This window comes from Anomaloglossus baeobatrachus, chromosome 8, assembly GCF_048569485.1.
Source record: "Anomaloglossus baeobatrachus isolate aAnoBae1 chromosome 8, aAnoBae1.hap1, whole genome shotgun sequence".
Lineage (NCBI taxonomy): Eukaryota > Metazoa > Chordata > Amphibia > Anura > Aromobatidae > Anomaloglossus > Anomaloglossus baeobatrachus.
In genome coordinates, this window is record NC_134360.1 from 5,169,113 (window position 1) to 5,187,775 (window position 18,663).

The 18,663-nt window shown below is 55.7% G+C and overlaps 1 protein-coding gene across 3 annotated transcripts in view; it reads left to right on the top strand.

The window, feature by feature from the left end:
• The window catches only part of VGLL4 (vestigial like family member 4), a 160,328-nt gene that overhangs the window by 84,759 nt on the left and 56,906 nt on the right, over nt 1-18,663 (top strand). Inside the window, exon 1 of one of the 3 annotated variants that reach the window (XM_075321263.1) lies at nt 5,181-5,591. The exons of the other annotated variants lie outside the window; for them this stretch is intronic. Within the exon in view, the coding sequence (XP_075177378.1) occupies nt 5,510-5,591 (82 nt within the window). The 5' untranslated portion in view covers nt 5,181-5,509. Of the gene's footprint in view, nt 1-5,180; nt 5,592-18,663 lie in introns of those variants that run through there. 3 annotated transcript variants of the gene reach the window in all.

Consider the following 18,663-nt stretch of genomic DNA (forward strand, 5'->3'; position numbering starts at 1 on the left):
GTGCCAGTGACTGCAGAGATCATTATACAGGTCACTACTGCCCCCTGTATTGTTCCTGCATCGCTGTGTGTGACGCTGTGTGACCGGGTCCCAGTGACTGCTGAGATCATTATACAGGTCGCTGCTGCCCCCTGTATCGTTCCTGCATCGCTGTGTGTGACGCTGTGTGACCGGGTGCCACTGACTGCAGAGATCATTATACAGGTCGCTGCTGCCCCCTGTATTGTTCCTGCATCGCTGTGTGTGACGCTGTGTGACCGGGTGCCAGTGACTGCAGAGATCATTATACAGGTCGCTGCTGCCCCCTGTATTGTTCCTGCATCGCTGTGTGTGACGCTGTGTGACCGGGTGCCAGTGACTGCAGAGATCGTTATACAGGTCGCTGCTGCCCCCTGTATTGTTCCTGCATCGCTGTGTGTGACGCTGTGTGACCGGGTGCCAGTGACCGCTGAGATCGTTATACAGGTCGCTGCTGCCCCCTGTATTGTTCCTGCATCGCTGTGTGTGACGCTGTGTGACCGGGTCCCAGTGACTGCAGAGATCATTATACAGGTCACTACTGCCCCCTGTATTGTTCCTGCATCGCTGGTAAGATCTGACTGTGACCTCTCACCTGCGACCTCCCAGCGACTTACCTGCGATCCCTATCAGGTCGCATCATTTTCGGGATCGCTGGTAAGTCGTTGTGTGTGACTGGGCCTTTAGTCTACAATGGCAGTGGGGGCAGGGGGCACCGTCTTTCTATATAGATCCATTTATATGTGGGGGACAGGCAGCGGCCGTCACTTCACCACGATGCAGCCGAGGCGTTGCTGCTGGTTGTCCTCTTTACATTTACTGCTCTTTCTGAAGTTAGCCCTTATTAAATGATGATTTCGGGGTGAGGAGCCCTCAGAATAGAGATGAAAGCACCTGAAAAAAGCCAGAAATGGGCATAAACGTGGGCACCGTAAACTAGGGCTAAATGACTGTGTGCCACTTCCCTCACAAAGCTGTGACCCCGAGGCATCAGCGGACGGCCTGGAGCGAGGAAATGACTTCAGTCCATCTGACACTACAAACACATCCAGTGAGTCGAAGCACGGTGGCTCAGTGGTCACCACTGTACTATATATAGAGCAGCAGGGTGGCTCAGTGGTCACCACTGTACTATATATAGAGCAGCATGGTGGCTCAGTGGTCACCACTGTACTATATATAGAGCAGCATGGTGGCTCAGTGGTCACCACTGTACTATATATAGAGCAGCATGGTGGCTCAGTGGTCACCACTGTACTATATATAGAGCAGCATGGTGGCTCAGTGGTCACCACTGTACTATATACAGAGCAGCATGGTGGCTCAGTGGTTAATACTATACTATACATCGAGCAGCAGGGTGGCTCAGTGGTTAGTACTAAACTAATATATATACAGCAGCATGGTGGCTCAGTGGTTGGCACTTTACTTTATATAGATGAGCTCAGTGGTCAGTACTGTACTATATATAGATCAGCACGATGGCTCAGTGATTAGCACTGTACTATACATAAAGTAGCACAGTGGCTAGCACTATACTATATATAGAGCAGCACAGTGGCTCAGTGGTTAGCACTGTACTATATATAGAGCAGCATTTTGGCTCAGTGGTTAGCATTGTACTATATATAAAGCAGCATGGTTGCTCAGTGGTTACCACTGTACACTATATAGAGCAGCATTGTGGCTCAGTGATTACCACTGTACTATATATAGGGCAGGACAGTAGCTCAGTGGTTAGCACTGTACTATATATAGAGCATCACAGTGGGTCAGTGGTCAGCACTGTACTATACATAAGCCAGCACGATGGCTCATTGATTGGCACTGTACTCTATATAGGGCAGCACAGGGGCTTAGTGTTTAGCACTGTACTACATTTATGGCAGCATGGTTGCTCATTGGTTAGCACAGCAATATATAGAGAGCAGCTCAGTGGTTAGCACTTTAATATAATATATATATGTGTGCAGCACGATGGCTCAGTGGTTAACACTACTATATGGGGAATAATTTTGACTATATATGGCAGGATGGTGGCTCAGCATTATTACTGTCGCTGAGTGGTTAGCACTGTATAGTATATAGACTAGCATGGTAACTCAGTGGTTAGAACTGTATATTATATAGACTAGCATGGTAACTCAGTGGTTAGAACTGTATATTATATAGACTAGCATGGTAACTCAGTGGTTAGAACTGTATATTATATAGACTAGCATGGTTACTCAGTGGTTAGAACTGTATATTATATAGAGCAGCATGGTAACTCAGTGGTTAGCACTGTACTTTATATTGGGCAGGATGGTGGCTCAGTAGTTAGCATTACTTTATATTGGGCAGGATGGTGGCTCAGCGATAGCACAGTAATTTATATAAGGCAGGATGGTGGCTCAGCGATAGCACAGTAATTTATATAAGGCAGGATGGGGGTTCAGTGGTTAGTGCTGTACTTGTGGCTCAGTGGTTATAACTGTTGCATTGCAGCACTGGGGTCCCAGGTTGAAATCCCATCCAGGACCTCTGCAGTGAGTTTGTAGGTCCTCCCTGGGGTTTTGGGTTTCCTCCTACACTCCAGAAACTTACTGATAGACTGTAGTCCCGTAGACTGTAGTCCCGATGGGGAGAGTGATGTCTGTAAAGTGCTATGGAGTATGATGGCGCTATATATGTTATCTTCGCAAATACGTCGGCAAAAAAGTGGTTGCAGTCATGAAAGTGCGCAGAGGGCATCGCGTCCTTTTTTTAATAATGAGCGAGTTTCCAAATACTCGTATTCGCGATACTCGTAACGCGTCCTGTCTAATACTTGTGTAGTCATTCCGAATAGTGTTTACAATGCAAGTCAGTGGGGAAAACTCGCAATGTAACGAGTAACCGGAATGCTGCACTATTGCTACTCGCAATGTAACGAGTAACCAGAATGCCGCACTATTGCTACTCGCAATGTAACGAGTAACCGGAATGCTGCACTATTGCTACTCGCAATGTAACGAGTAACCGGAATGCTGCACTATTGCTACTCGCAATGTAACGAGTAACCAGAATGCCGCACTATTGCTACTCGCAATGTAACGAGTAACCAGAATGCTGCACTATTGCTACTCGCACTGTAACGAGTAACCGGAATGCTGCACTATTGCTACTCGCAATGTAACGAGTAACCGGAATGCTGCACTATTGCTACTCGCAATGTAACGAGTAACCGGAATGCTGCACTATTGCTACTCGCACTGTAACGAGTAACCGGAATGCTGCACTATTGCTACTCGCAATGTAACGAGTAACCGGAATGCTGCACTATTGCTACTCGCAATGTAACGAGTAACCAGAATGCCGCACTATTGCTACTCGCAATGTAACGAGTAACCAGAATGCTGCACTATTGCTACTCGCACTGTAACGAGTAACCGGAATGCTGCACTATTGCTACTCGCAATGTAACGAGTAACCGGAATGCTGCACTATTGCTACTCGCAATGTAACGAGTAACCAGAATGCTAAACTATTGCTACTCGCAATGTAACGAGTAACCGGAATGCCGCACTATTGCTACTAGCAATGTAACGAGTAACCGGAATGCCGCACTATTGCTACTAGCAATGTAACGAGTAACCGGAATGCTGCACTATTGCTACTCGCAATGCAACGAGTAACCGGAATGCCGCACTATTGCTACTCGCAATGCAACGAGTAACCGGAATGCTGCACTATTGCTACTCGCAATGTAACGAGTAACCGGAATGCTGCACTATTGCTACTCGCAATGTAACGAGTAACCGGAATGCTGCACTATTGCTACTCGCAATGTAACGAGTAACCGGAATGCCGCACTATTGCTATTCGCAATGTAACGAGTAACCGGAATGCTGCACTATTGCTACTCACAATGTAACGAGTAACCGGAATGCTGCACTATTGCTACTCGCACTGTAACGAGTAACCGGAATGCTGCACTATTGCTACTCGCACTGTAACGAGTAACCGGAATGCTGCACTAATGCTACTCGCAATGTAACGAGTAACCGGAATGCCGCACTATTGCTACTCGCAATGCAACGAGTAACCGGAATGCTGCACTATTGCTACTCGCAATGTAACGAGTAACCGGAATGCCGCACTATTGCTACTAGCAATGTAACGAGTAACCGGAATGCTGCACTATTGCTACTCGCAATGTAACGAGTAACCGGAATGCCGCACTATTGCTATTCGCAATGTAACGAGTAACCGGAATGCTGCACTATTGCTACTCACAATGTAACGAGTAACCGGAATGCTGCACTATTGCTACTCGCACTGTAACGAGTAACCGGAATGCTGCACTATTGCTACTCGCACTGTAACGAGTAACCGGAATGCTGCACTATTGCTACTCGCACTGTAACGAGTAACCGGAATGCTGCACTATTGCTACTCGCACTGTAACGAGTAACCGGAATGCTGCACTAATGCTACTCGCAATGTAACGAGTAACCGGAATGCCGCACTATTGCTACTCGCAATGCAACGAGTAACCGGAATGCTGCACTAATGCTACTCGCAATGTAACGAGTAACCGGAATGCCGCACTATTGCTACTCGCAATGTAACGAGTAACCGGAATGCTGCACTATTGCTACTCGCAATGTAACGAGTAACCGGAATGCTGCACTATTGCTACTCGCAATGTAACGAGTAACCGGAATGCTGCACTATTGCTACTCGCAATGTAACGAGTAACCGGAATGCTGCACTATTGCTACTCGCAATGTAACGAGTAACCGGAATGCTGCACTATTGCTACTCACATGAATAGTGCGGCATTTGGGTCACTCGTTACTTTGCGAGTTTTCCCAGTGACTTGCAGTGCACACGCTGTTCGGAATGAATACGCGAGTATTAGACAGGACGTTACGAGTATGGCGAATCCGAGTATTTGGGAAGTGGCTGGTCATCAGTCCTGGTGTGCGGGGGATGGGGCAGCTTGTAACCTTAGTGTTGTATGGGACTGGCGCACAGGTACACTGCTTTCTCCTTGCACCAGGTATGTGTGGCTTTCGGTGGAGCATGTATTGGGCAGGCTGCAGTGATGTACCTGTGTGCCCGGGGGAGGGTGGGCTCTGCTTTGTCTGCAGGGAGGGGCTGCGCATGCTCCCTCCGCCCCGGTCCTATCCGGAGGCTCAGCACAGGCTGCAGTCAGAGCAGGGAACTTGCAGCGGGGCTGTGAGCACTGGCTGGCTTTGTCTTCACACTTTTCCCCTTTTCTTTTCCTCCGCGGTGTGTTTCAGCCGGAGACCCCCGGACCCCTCTGTAGCCTGGTCAGAGCCGTCGCCCCTCCTGTGGACGGATTGCTTTGGTTTTTCATGGACTTTTCTCGGCTTTTCTTGCTGGAGGCTGGGCCCTTCTTGTGAAATCTCAGGAGCGCTGGGATCGGAGGCTCTGATCATTTCTTCTCATTTCTCTGTGGGTGAAGCGAGGAAGCTGGTCTTTCCTGCAAACCCAGGAATCAATGCTGTTTATGAAGATGGACCTGCTGAACTACCAGTACCTGGACAAGATGAACAACAACATCGGCATCCTGTGCTACGAAGGTAACCGCGGAGCCCACACTCCAGCCTGGGGGAGCCCACACTCCAGCCTGGGGGACCCCACACTCCAGCCTGGGGGAGCCCACACTCCAGCCTGGGGGAGCCCACACTCCAGCCTGGGGGACCCCACACTCCAGCCTGGGGGACCCCACACTCCAGCCTGGGGGACCCCACACTCCAGCCTGGGGGACCCCACACTCCAGCCCCCGGCGGGGGAGCCCACACTCCAGCCCGGGGGGGAGCCCACACTCCAGCCCCCGGCGGGGGAGCCCACACTCCAGCCCGGGGGGGAGCCCACACTCCAGCCCCCGGCGGGGGAGCCCACACTCCAGCCCGGGGGCCCCCCCACACTGCAGCCCCCGGCGGGGCCCCCCACACTCCAGCCTGGGGGACCCCACACTCCAGCCTGGGGGACCCCACACTCCAGCCTGGGGGACCCCACACTCCAGCCTGGGGGACCCCACACTCCAGCCCCCGGCGGGGGAGCCCACACTCCAGCCCCCGGCGGGGGAGCCCACACTCCAGCCCCCGGCGGGGGAGCCCACACTCCAGCCCGGGGGGGAGCCCACACTCCAGCCCCCGGCGGGGGAGCCCACACTCCAGCCCGGGGGCCCCCCACACTGCAGCCCCCGGCGGGGCCCCCCACACTCCAGCCTGGGGGACCCCACACTCCAGCCTGGGGGACCCCACACTCCAGCCTGGGGGAGCCCACACTCCAGCCTGGGGGACCACACACTCCAGCCCCCGGCGGGGGACCCCACACTCCAGCCTGGGGGACCCCACACACCAGCCCCCGGCGGGGCCCCCCACACTCCAGACCGGGGGGCCCCCCACACTCCAGCCCGGGGGACCCCACACTGCAGCCCGGGGTACACTCAGCCTTACAAGTCTCCGCTCGTGTCTGCCGCATGACGATTTGTTTATTGCTTTATTATTATGGAAAGTTTCCAGCCTGGAGTTTGTTTACTTGACTTTTGGTTTTGTTTGTGTTTAGATTTTGCATTTTTTATGACTTAATATATTTTGGGGTTTTTTATTAGCAAACCTCTCCGCAGTGATGATGAAGCCCCAGCCGGTTACATGCTTTCTTACTTCTGGGTTTTGTTACATTGTAGCAGTTTCTTGCCTGCGTGCCTCCATCCGCACATACGCATTGTGTGCAGAGCCTTCCTGTGTAACATCAGAGGTCACAGATCACGGCTCCCAGCACAATCCGCCTTTGTCCTCGTCCTCTTTCCTGTCCAGATCTGCCATTGAGGGCTGTGTCCTCCACACGACTCCACGGTCTGCAGACGCTGCCTCGATCTATGGAGCCGGGGTCAGTTTAGCGTTTTCTCCCGTCCTTTATTATAATTCACCCCTGATCATCGAACACTTGGGATAACAGTATGGCCGGAAATCTGTAACCGTTTTAGAACTATTAAATCTTTTTTTTTTTTTTTTTTTTAGTGTGAAGGAACTTTTAGGATGAAATATTATTACATATAAAAAAAGCTGAAATTGTACTTATTTTTTTAACTTTAAGTGTGAATATTTTACTTTTAATCCCTGATTACTATAATATAAATGATACATGAAAGCTGTGATTAATTTATACTTATTAATAACGTTACTTGGGTAAAAGTGCGAAATGAGATTTTAAGGTTTAAATTGAGTAGATGGAAAGTTCCTGTTGTGCAGCCGGGGAATGGGCCGCGGCCCTGGAGCCGGGGAATGGGCCGCAGCACTGGAGCCGGGGAATGGGCCGCGGCCCTGGAGCCGGGGAATGGGCCGCGGCCCTGGAGCCGGGGAATGGGCCGCGGCCCTGGAGCCGGGGAATGGGCCGCAGCACTGGAGCCGGGGAATGGGCCGCGGCCCTGGAGCCGGGGAATGGGCCGCGGCCCTGGAGCCGGGGAATGGGCCGCGGCCCTGGAGCCGGGGATTGGGCCGCAGCACTGGAGCCGGGGATTGGGCCGCTGCACTGGAGCCGGGGATTGGGCCGCAGCACTGGAGCCCGTCCTGCGTGATACACGGCCCCGGGGAGTGGGGCAGGAGCCTGTCCTGGATTTCTACTTCTTTCTCTGCTCTCAACTTTTTTTCACAGGGAACAAAGTATCTGTGATGGAGGGGATACAATGCCGGCGGCCGGCGGCTTTTATAAAGGATCTGTGATGGAGGGGATACAATGCCAGCAGCCGGGGGCTTTTATAAAGGATCTGTGATGGAGGGGATACAATGCCGGCGGCCGGGGGCTTTTAGAAAGGATCTGTGATGGAGGGGATAAAATGCCGGCGGCCGGGGGCTTTTATAAAGGATCTGTGATGGAGGAGATACAATGCCGGCGGCCGGGGGCTTTTATAAAGGATTTGTGATGGAGGGGATACAATGCCGGCGGCCGGGGGCTTTTATAAAGGATCTGTGATGGAGGGGATACAATGCCGGCGGCCGGGGGCTTTTAGAAAGGATCTGTGATGGAGGGGATACAATGCCGGCGGCCGGGGGCTTTTATAAAGGATCTGTGATGGAGGGGATACAATGCCGGCGGCCGGGGGCTTTTATAAAGGATCTGTGATTGAGGGGATACAATGCCGGCGGCCGGGGGCTTTTATAAAGGATCTGTGATGGAGGGGATACGATGCCGGCGGCCGGGGGCTTTTATAAAGGATCTGTGATGGAGGGGATACGATGCCGGCGGCCGGGGGCTTTTATAAAGGATCTGTGATGGAGGGGATACGATGCCGGCGGCCGGGGGCTTTTATAAAGGATCTGTGATGGAGGGGATACAATGTCGGCGGCCGGGGGCTTTTATAAAGGATCTGTTATGGAGGGGATACGATGCCGGCGGCCGGGGGCTTTTATAAAGGATCTGTGATGGAGGGGATACGATGCCGGCGGCCGGGGGCTTTTATAAAGGATCTGTGATGGAGGGGATACGATGCCGGCGGCCGGGGGCTTTTATAAAGGATCTGTGATGGAGGGGATACGATGCCGGCGGCCGGGGGCTTTTATAAAGGATCTGTGATGGAGGGGATACGATGCCGGCGGCCGGGGGCTTTTATAAAGGATCTGTGATGGAGGGGATACGATGCCGGCGGCTTTTATAAAGGATCTGTGATGGAGGGGATACAATGTCGGCGGCCGGGGGCTTTTATAAAGGATCTGTTATGGAGGGGATACGATGCCGGCGGCCGGGGGCTTTTATAAAGGATCTGTGATGGAGGGGATACGATGCCGGCGGCCGGGGGCTTTTATAAAGGATCTGTGATGGAGGGGATACGATGCCGGCGGCCGGGGGCTTTTATAAAGGATCTGTGATGGAGGGGATACGATGCCGGCGGCCGGGGGCTTTTATAAAGGATCTGTGATGGAGGGGATACGATGCCGGCGGCCGGGGGCTTTTATAAAGGATCTGTGATGGAGGGGATACGATGCCGGCGGCCGGGGGCTTTTATAAAGGATCTGTTATGGAGGGGATACGATGCCGGCGGCCGGGGGCTTTTATAAAGGGTCTGTGATGGAGGGGATACGATGCCGGCGGCTTTTATAAAGGATCTGTGATGGAGGGGATACGATACCGGCGGCCGGGGGCTTTTATAAAGGATCTGTGATGGAGGGGATACGATGCCGGCGGCCGGGGGCTTTTATAAAGGATCTGTGATGGAGGGGATACGATGCTGGCGGCCGGGGGCTTTTATAAAGGGTCTGTGATGGAGGGGATACGATGCCGGCGGCCGGGGGCTTTTATAAAGGATCTGTGATGGAGGGGATACGATGCCGGCGGCCGGGGGCTTTTATAAAGGATCTGTTATGGAGGGGATACGATGCCGGCGGCCGGGGGCTTTTATACAGCGGGGGCTCATTGGTCGGTGCAGTTTTGCTACATTAGGAGACTTATTTTCTTTCTGATGATTGGCTGTTGTAAACGCGGCTGTCTTGTGCCAGATTATAGCATTAACGACAAAGAATAAATTCCAAAGTGCGGTGGTGGCCCCGGCCGAGGCGACGTCTGACGACCGCGATATGCACCGCCCTACAGGAGACTGCCCTGGAAATGTGGGTCGTGGCGTCGTTAACGTGAGATTCTTCTTCCCGCCGTTCCGGAATGTTCCGCGTTCTCTGCGCTGTTTCTTCACATTCCACAAATGTAAACAATGCAGCCGGGAAATTCTGCAAACCTTGTGCATTCCTTGCACTTCCCGAGCGCCCCACCACCGCCGGCCCTGCGCGAGGGTAGGGGGGGCGCAGAGGTAGGAAGGACCCTTCTGAAATGATTCCTTACATTGCATACACCTCAGGAGCCGGGGCTCTGGACATGTAATGCGCGGAACCCCGGGTATCGCTTCTATTCACCGTTTTTGCAGACATATAAAACACCAATGTTACGTGACTTTGAACGCTCAATGCTTTTCTTATTTGGCTTTGATCCTGAGTTCTATTGTTCTTCAGAGCTGCATTCACTGTTCTGCTGGTAGGAGACGGGCCACAAGCTGGGAATCCGAGGCCGCCTTAACTACTTAGGAATTAGGATATTTTAGTTGCTGTTGTCCATATCCCAAATGCTATAAAGTAACAAATACGAAGAGAGTTCAGCTCCGAAGCCTGCAGAATTATGAGCAAAGCTCTGGACACTCTTCTGCAAATTCAAGAAAGGAATCCAGATCCTGTCCTTAGAGATGAAGCATTTCTCTAGAGAGCGCCACTCCTGCCTGTACAATGTGTTATGGCCGCTCAACCCCCTTCACTATTGCGATGATAGGCTATCCTCTTTCCTTAGGTTGGGGGGCAGCTGATTGCTGGGGGTCTGACCGCTGGGACCTACCGCGATAACCAGCGCCAAGCTTTTCAGAACCCCGTCTTGTATGGAGCAAATACTTCAACTTCTGTTTCATCCATTGTCTATGGGATTGTGGGAGAAAGCGATGTCCAGCAGCCGTCCCATCCGCAATGAAAGAAGTGGCACTGGAGTCTGCACAGCTCTGCCCAGGGCACCGTGGGGCGCTGCGCAGTTCTGCTCCGGGCACCGTGGGGCGCTGCGCAGTTCTGCTCCGGGCACCGTGGGGCGCTGCGCAGTTCTGCTCCGGGCACCGTGGGGCGCTGCACAGTTCTGCTCCGGGCACCGTGGGGCGCTGCACAGCTCTGCCCTGGGCACCGTGGGGCACTGCACAGCTCTGGGCACCATGGGGTGCTGCACAGTTCTGCTCCGGGCACCGTGGGGCACTGCACAGCTCTGGGCACCATGGGGTGCTGCACAGTTCTGCTCCGGGCACCGTGGGGCACTGCACAGCTCTGGGCACCGTGGGGCGCTGCGCAGTTCTGCTCCGGGCACCGTGGGGCGCTGCACAGCTCTGCTCTGGGCACCGTGGGGCACTGCACAGCTCTGCTCCGGGCACCGTGGGGCGCAGCGCAGCTCTGCTCCGGGCACCGTGGGGCGCAGAGCAGCTCTGCTCCGGGCACCGTGGGGCGCTGCACAGTTCTGCTCCGGGCACCGTGGGGTGCTGCACAGCTCTGCTCCGGGCACCGCACAGTTCTGCTCCGGGCACCGTGGGGCGCTGCACAGCTCTGCTCCGGGCACCATGGGGCACTGCACAGCTCTGCTCCGGGCACCGTGGGGCACTGCACAGCTCTGCTCCGGGCACCATGGTGCGCTGCGCAGCTCTGCTCCGGGCACCGTGGGGTGCAGCGCAGTTCTGCTCCGGGCACCGTGGGGCACTGCACAGCTCTGCTCCGGGCACCATGGTGCGCTGCGCAGCTCTGCTCCGGGCACCGTGGGGCGCTGCACAGCTCTGCTCCGGGCACCGTGGGGCGCTGCACAGCTCTGCTCTGGGCACCGTGGGGCGCTGCACAGCTCTGCTCCGGGCACCATGGGGCACTGCACAGCTCTGCTCCGGGCACCGTGGGGCACTGCACAGCTCTGCTCCGGGCACCAGGGTGCGCTGCGCAGCTCTGCTCCGGGCACCGTGGGGTGCAGCGCAGCTCTGCTCCGGGCACCGTGGGGCACTGCACAGCTCTGCTCCGGGCACCATGGTGCGCTGCGCAGCTCTGCTCCGGGCACCGTGGGGCGCTGCACAGCTCTGCTCCGGGCACCGTGGGGCGCTGCGCAGCTCTGCTCCGGGCACCGTGGGGCGCTGCACAGCTCTGCTCCGGGCACCGTGGGGCGCTGCACAGCTCTGCTCCGGATACTATGGTGCGCTGCACAGCTCTGCTCCGGGCACCGTGGGGCGCTGCACAGCTCTGCTCCGGATACTATGGTGCGCTGCACAGCTCTGCTCCGGATACTATGGTGCGCTGCACAGCTCTGCTCCGGGCACCGTGGGGCGCTGCACAGCTCTGCTCCGGGCACCGTGGGGCGCTGCACAGCTCTGCTCCGGGCACCGTGGGGCGCTGCACAGCTCTGCTCCGGGCACCGTGGGGCGCTGCACAGCTCTGCTCCGGGCACCGTGGGGCGCTGCACAGCTCTGCTCCGGGCACCGTGGGGCGCTGCACAGCTCTGCTCCGGGCACCGTGGGGCGCTGCATAACTTTGCTCCGGGCACCGTGGGGCGCTGCACAGCTCTGCTCCGGGCACCGTGGGGCACTGCACAGCTCTGCTCCGGACACTATGGTGCGCTGCACAGCTCTGCTCCGGGCACCGTGGGGCGCTGCACAGCTCTGCTCCGGATACTATGGTGCGCTGCACAGCTCTGCTCCGGATACTATGGTGCGCTGCACAGCTCTGCTCCGGGCACCGTGGGGCGCTGCACAGCTCTGCTCCGGGCACCGTGGGGCGCTGCACAGCTCTGCTCCGGGCACCGTGGGGCGCTGCACAGCTCTGCTCCGGGCACCGTGGGGCGCTGCACAGCTCTGCTCCGGGCACCGTGGGGCGCTGCACAGCTCTGCTCCGGGCACCGTGGGGCGCTGCACAGCTCTGCTCCGGGCACCGTGGGGCGCTGCACAGCTCTGCTCCGGGCACCGTGGGGCGCTGCACAGCTCTGCTCCGGGCACCGTGGGACACTGCACAGCTCTGCTCCGGACACTATGGTGCGCTGCACAGCTCTGCTCCGGGCACCGTGGGGCGCTGCACAGCTCTGCTCCGGGCACCGTGGGGCGCTGCACAGCTCTGCTCCGGGCACCGTGGGGCGCTGCACAGCTCTGCTCCGGGCACCGTGGGGCGCTGCACAGCTCTGCTCCGGGCACCGTGGGGCGCTGCACAGCTCTGCCCTGGGCACCGTGGGGCGCTGCACAGCTCTGCTCCGGGCACCGTGGGGCGCTGCACAGCTCTGCTCCGGGCACCGTGGGGCGCTGCACAGCTCTGCTCCGGGCACCGTGGGACGCTGCACAGCTCTGCTCCGGGCACCGTGGGGCGCTGCACAGCTCTGCTCCGGGCACCGTGGGACACTGCACAGCTCTGCTCCGGACACTATGGTGCGCTGCACTGCTCAGTTCACAGGCTCTACAGGTAATATTTTGGGGAACGCTGGGGGGTCTCATTCTTTTGACCCCCAGCTGTCAGTAAATTTTCTTCTATTTTCTGAATAGCGGGTTAGTTACTATCTTATTACATAGCGGTCTTCCATCATATGGCGCCGGCGCTGTAACTTTACATTTAGTAGACATCATTATAGCAGTAAGGGTATGTGCGCACGTTGCTTTTTACCTGCTTTTTTGCTGCTGCAAATTCCCATAGACTTTGCTTGAATAGAAGAACACATCCATTTTGACATTAAACAGCGCAGAAGAAAAAGCAGCAAAAAAGCAGGTAAAAAGCAGGTAAAAAGCAACGTGCGCACATACCCTAAAGCCCGGTACATAGGACAGGATCCACCAAGGTTCCGGTGTAACTGAAGGTTGTGCGGAGGGGCTGACGGGAGCGCGCCATGCTTGGAGGCATCACACGTAGCCTAGTTTTATTCTTATAGAGAGGAAAGTCTTCCTTTGCACATGTTGCAGGAGCTGTGCTGCTCCCGGTCACACGGCGGACATCTGATCCGGGCGGAGGGGGAGGACCCAACACACAACATCTGCAACTTGTTTTTCAAGGAAATGGAGTTTGCTGGCTCTTCTTCCCCTCTCCTCCTCCTCGGTGTGTAGTTCTTGGCGGCTGAGGTTGGAGGAAGGCGGATTGTGAGTCAGGTTCACATGACGTCTGTAATGGCGGGCTGGTAGATGCGGATCGCTGAGCGCTGCACATTTACTTTCCATAATTATAGTTTGTGATTGCAGGAAAGTCTGGAATCCCACCGGACGTTGTTGATGTCAATGTTTATCCTCCGGCAAATGTCTCGCCCCGGTGTCTTTACCTTTATGGTAATATGGGGCGCTATAGACGAGCTCTGCTGGACGATAGAACCGGCTGCTGCGTGTAATAAGGAGATATCGGTCTATATAAAATAAAGGGAGACGGTATCGACAGCTGGAAGAAGCCGCCCATTAAGAATGTGTGTGTATATGTATGTCCTGTAATGTCAGTGTATTAATATCCTCACCTATCGCCATCCCCTGTGTCCAGAACCTTCCTCTTCTCAGGGACGTCGCCGCTCTGCTCCTCTTCTCAGTGACGTCGCCGCTCTGCTCCTCTTCTCAGGGACGTCGCCGCTCTGCTCCTCTTCTCTGGGACGTCGCCGCTCTGCTCCTCTTCTCTGGGACGTCGCCGCTCTGCTCCTCTTCTCAGGGACGTCGCCACTCTGCTCCTCTTCTCAATGATGTCGCCGCTCTGCTCCTCTTCTCAGGGATGTCGCCGCTCTGCTCCTCTTCTCAGGGACGTCGCCGCTCTGCTCCTCTTCTCTGGGACGTCGCCGCTCTGCTCCTCTTCTCTGGGACGTCGCCGCTCTGCTCCTCTTCTCAGGGACGTCGCCGCTCTGCTCCTCTTCTCAATGATGTCGCCGCTCTGCTCCTCTTCTCAATGATGTCGCCGCTCTGCTCCTCTTCTCAGGGACGTCGCCGCTCTGCTCCTCTTCTCAGGGACGTCGCCGCTCTGCTCCTCTTCTCAATGATGTCGCCGCTCTGCTCCTCTTCTCAGGGACGTCGCCGCTCTGCTCCTCTTCTCAATGATGTCGCCGCTCTGCTCCTCTTCTCAGGGACGTCGCCGCTCTGCTCCTCTTCTCAATGATGTCACCGCTCTGCTCCTCTTCTCAGGGACGTCGCCGCTCTGCTCCTCTTCTCAGGGACGTCGCCGCTCTGCTCCTCTTCTCTGGGACGTCGCCGCTCTGCTCCTCTTCTCTGGGACGTCGCCGCTCTGCTCCTCTTCTCAGGGACGTCGCCGCTCTGCTCCTCTTCTCAATGATGTCGCCGCTCTGCTCCTCTTCTCAATGATGTCGCCGCTCTGCTCCTCTTCTCAGGGACGTCGCCGCTCTGCTCCTCTTCTCAGGGACGTCGCCGCTCTGCTCCTCTTCTCAATGATGTCGCCGCTCTGCTCCTCTTCTCAGGGACGTCGCCGCTCTGCTCCTCTTCTCAATGATGTCGCCGCTCTGCTCCTCTTCTCAGGGACGTCGCCGCTCTGCTCCTCTTCTCAGGGATGTCGCCGCTCTGCTCCTCTTCTCAATGATGTCGCCGCTCTGCTCCTCTTCTCAGGGATGTCGCCGCTCTGCTCCTCTTCTCAGGGATGTCGCCGCTCTGCTCCTCTTCTCAGGGATGTCGCCGCTCTGCTCCTCTTCTCAGGGACGTCGCCGCTGTGCTCCTCTTCTCAATGATGTCACCGCTCTGCTCCTCTTCTCAGGGACGTCGCCGCTCTGCTCCTCTTCTCAATGATGTCGCCGCTCTGCTCCTCTTCTCAGGGACGTCGCCGCTCTGCTCCTCTTCTCAATGATGTCGCCGCTCTGCTCCTCTTCTCAGGGATGTCGCCGCTCTGCTCCTCTTCTCAGGGATGTCGCCGCTCTGCTCCTCTTCTCAATGATGTCGCCGCTCTGCTCCTCTTCTCAGGGATGTCGCCGCTCTGCTCCTCTTCTCAATGATGTCGCCGCTCTGCTCTTCTCAGGGATGCCGCCGCTCTGCTCCTCTTCTCAGGGATGTCACTGCTCTGCTCCTCTTCTCAGGGACGTCGCCGCTCTGCTCCTCTTCTCAGGGACGTCGCCGCTCTGCTCCTCTTCTCAGGGATGTTGCCGCTCTGCTCCTCTTCTCAATGATGTCACTGCTCTGCTGATTCTTTAGGTCACACTGCTCTGCATGTTCTGAAAGTGCCTTTTATAATGTAAATCTATGGAACGCCAGAACACTATGGGGACAGCGATGATGTCTGTAAAACGCGGTGGGGTCGATGACGCTATATTAGCAAGTAAAATAAATATTTCTTGATAATGTTCAGTGTTTCTGGGGGAAGCGTCATGGCAGTGACTCGTTTCCATCTCTCAGTATGGAGGTAGACCTGTTTATAATGGAGGCCGCAGGAACGGCCGCTGTAGCTGAGCCTGACGTTAGTGTCTTTTTTGCTGCGTGAAATATGTTCTGTTCATTAATAAATTTAGTATCAGGAGCGGAGGAGACCACATTCCTGTAGAAACGTGTCTGTAAGTGTGGAGTCTGCAGGCTGAGGAGGGTCTGCAGTTATATAACGCTGTGCACAATTAAACCTCCGCTACATTATATATATATAACACAAGGAAAAATGTGAAACCGCTAAGGAGCCTGGACTACAACTCCCAGCATGGCGTGACATCCGCAGACTGATGGTTTACAGCACCTCGAGGACGGACACTCTATATACCTGAGGGCAGGAGAGGACGCTGCGGGGTGAAGCGGCTGGAGGGCGGTCGCTGAGGGCTGGGGCAGGAGAGGACGCTGCGGGGTGAAGTGGCTGGAGGGCGGTCGCTGAGGGCCGGGGCAGGAGAGGACGCTGCGGGGTGAAGCGGCTGGAGGGTGGTCGCTGAGGGCTGGGGCAGGAGAGGACGCTGCGGGGTGAAGCGGCTGGAGGGCGGTCGCTGAGGGCCGGGGCAGGAGAGGACGCTGCGGGGTGAAGCGGCTGGGGGGCGACTGCTCTATATACCTGAGGGCAGGAGAGGACGCTGCGGGGTGAAGCGGCTGGAGGGCGGCTGCTCTATATACCTGAGTGCTGGGGCAGGAGAGGACGCTGCGGGGTGAAGCGGCTGGAGGGCGGCTGCTGAGGGCCGGGGCAGGAGAGGACGCTGCGGGGTGAAGCGGTTGGAGGGCGGTTGCTGAGGGCCGGGGCAGGAGAGGACGCTGTGGGGTGAAGCGGCTGGAGGGCGGTCGCTGAGGGCCGGGGCAGGAGAGGTCGCTGCGGGGTGAAGCGGCTGGAGGGCGGTCGCTGAGGGCCGGGGCAGGAGAGGACGCTGCGGGGTGAAGCGGCTGGGGGGCGACTGCTCTATATACCTGAGGGCAGGAGAGGACGCTGCGGGGTGAAGCGGCTGGAGGGCGGTCGCTGATGTGTATGGGAGTCTCCTGATTCCTGTGACAGGGGGTCAGGGGGAAGAGAGACTATAAGCCGGTCGGGGGGGGGGAGAGGGACTTCAGCAGCTGGTCCTTTGTTGGGTGAGGATATGTGACATCGGCTGAGGAACCTAGCCGTGTCTGTAGACAACACCTGTGTATAGGTAAGTCAGGGAAGGTGGCGATCTAATGTGTGTGGCCAGCTATATGGACAAGCCTCCCCCTCTTGTCTCGAGAAGCAGTGACCCAAAAGGTTGGACTCTGCCCATCCTGAGGCTTTGCTTCTTGAGTGACGGGGGTCATCAATGTGTACCCTATGAGTTGGCTAAATCTGGGTAACAGTTGTCTTACAGAAAAATATTAATATTCGAGAAGATAATTCCAACTCTAGATGACTTGGACTCCAGAGCCGACCTCTAAAGCCGCCGAAAACCGTAGATTATTGCTGCCGAAGCCATCACGTGCTAGGACCGCAGTCTAATGTACGACTGTCGCGGGAGTTAGGGGTCCTGGATATCTGATTCTGGGCCGCAGAACTTTCTTCTCCCTGAGATTAGTCACCACCAGTTATGTCTGGCCGTGGATTTCTCATGATGACCACGGAAGCACTCGGCTGAGCGTGCACCCCTAAATATAGGGGAGACGCCGAGGGCTGGCGGCCATGTAATGTCTATAGGACTGATTAATATAAAGTGCAGCATTAATGTCACTGATTGTTAACACCCTTCTAAATTCATTGATCATTTCCATGGTACCGGGTTCGCTTTCGCCATGTGGGCCAGTATGTGATAGGATCGCTCGTCTTTCCGTTTTCTGCCTGATTCTTGTCACATCATTTACATCATTGAACCCACGATTCGCCCAAACACCGGGTTGCACGGAATAAAGCACAAATGTTCAATCACACGGTTTTGTAGATTTTTGCTTCTTTATGTTCTAGTGCATTGTGTGTAATTAGAAAATGTCTTCTTACAATGAGGCATTTCATTTATGCACAGATGAGGTCCGCAGAATGCGGCCGAGACTGGGGGGCGGCCGAGATCGAGGGCCGACCGAGATAGGGGCAGTCGAGACCGGGGGGGTGGCCGAAACTGGGGGGGCAGCCGAGATCAGGAGTAGTTAGACCATTCCCGGCCGAGATTGAGGACTGCAGAAATTGAGACTTCTGGGTGATGGGTCGGAGGTCGCTGGGCCTCTCGTTTTTAGGCCGGAAGGTTTTCATGTGCTGAAATCCTAATCGGGGTGAAAAGTGCATTGCTTCTTGCCTCATCTGCAGTGTGTCTTCCTGATGAACGCTCTGGATCGCTTTTATCACGGTTTCCTGATACGCGATCTCTTTTAGAGCCTTTGTCTGCGCTCCCATTTCGGCTTAACGTGTAACAAGAGTCCACCGTCCGGATGTCTCTTTTTATGGAGAGGTCGGCTGCACTTTTGTCTCGTTCTTCTCGAGTTCACATGTACGCTTTCTTGAAAAGAAATTTGATGAAAAAATGTTCTTGTTTTGATATTTATAAAGTGTCCGGCCATTGTAAACCAGACTGCTCTCATTGGTAGCCTGGCAATTTCACAAAGCGTGAAGAACCACCGGGCCTGGAGGGGGCCTGCATCCGTGTGATTTTAGATGATGATTTTAGTGGATTGTGTGACGAGCGGTGATGTCTCGTGTCCCTGCAGTGGATTGTGTGAGGAGCAGTGATGTCTCGTGTCCCTGCAGTGGATTGTGTGATGAGCGGTGATGTCTC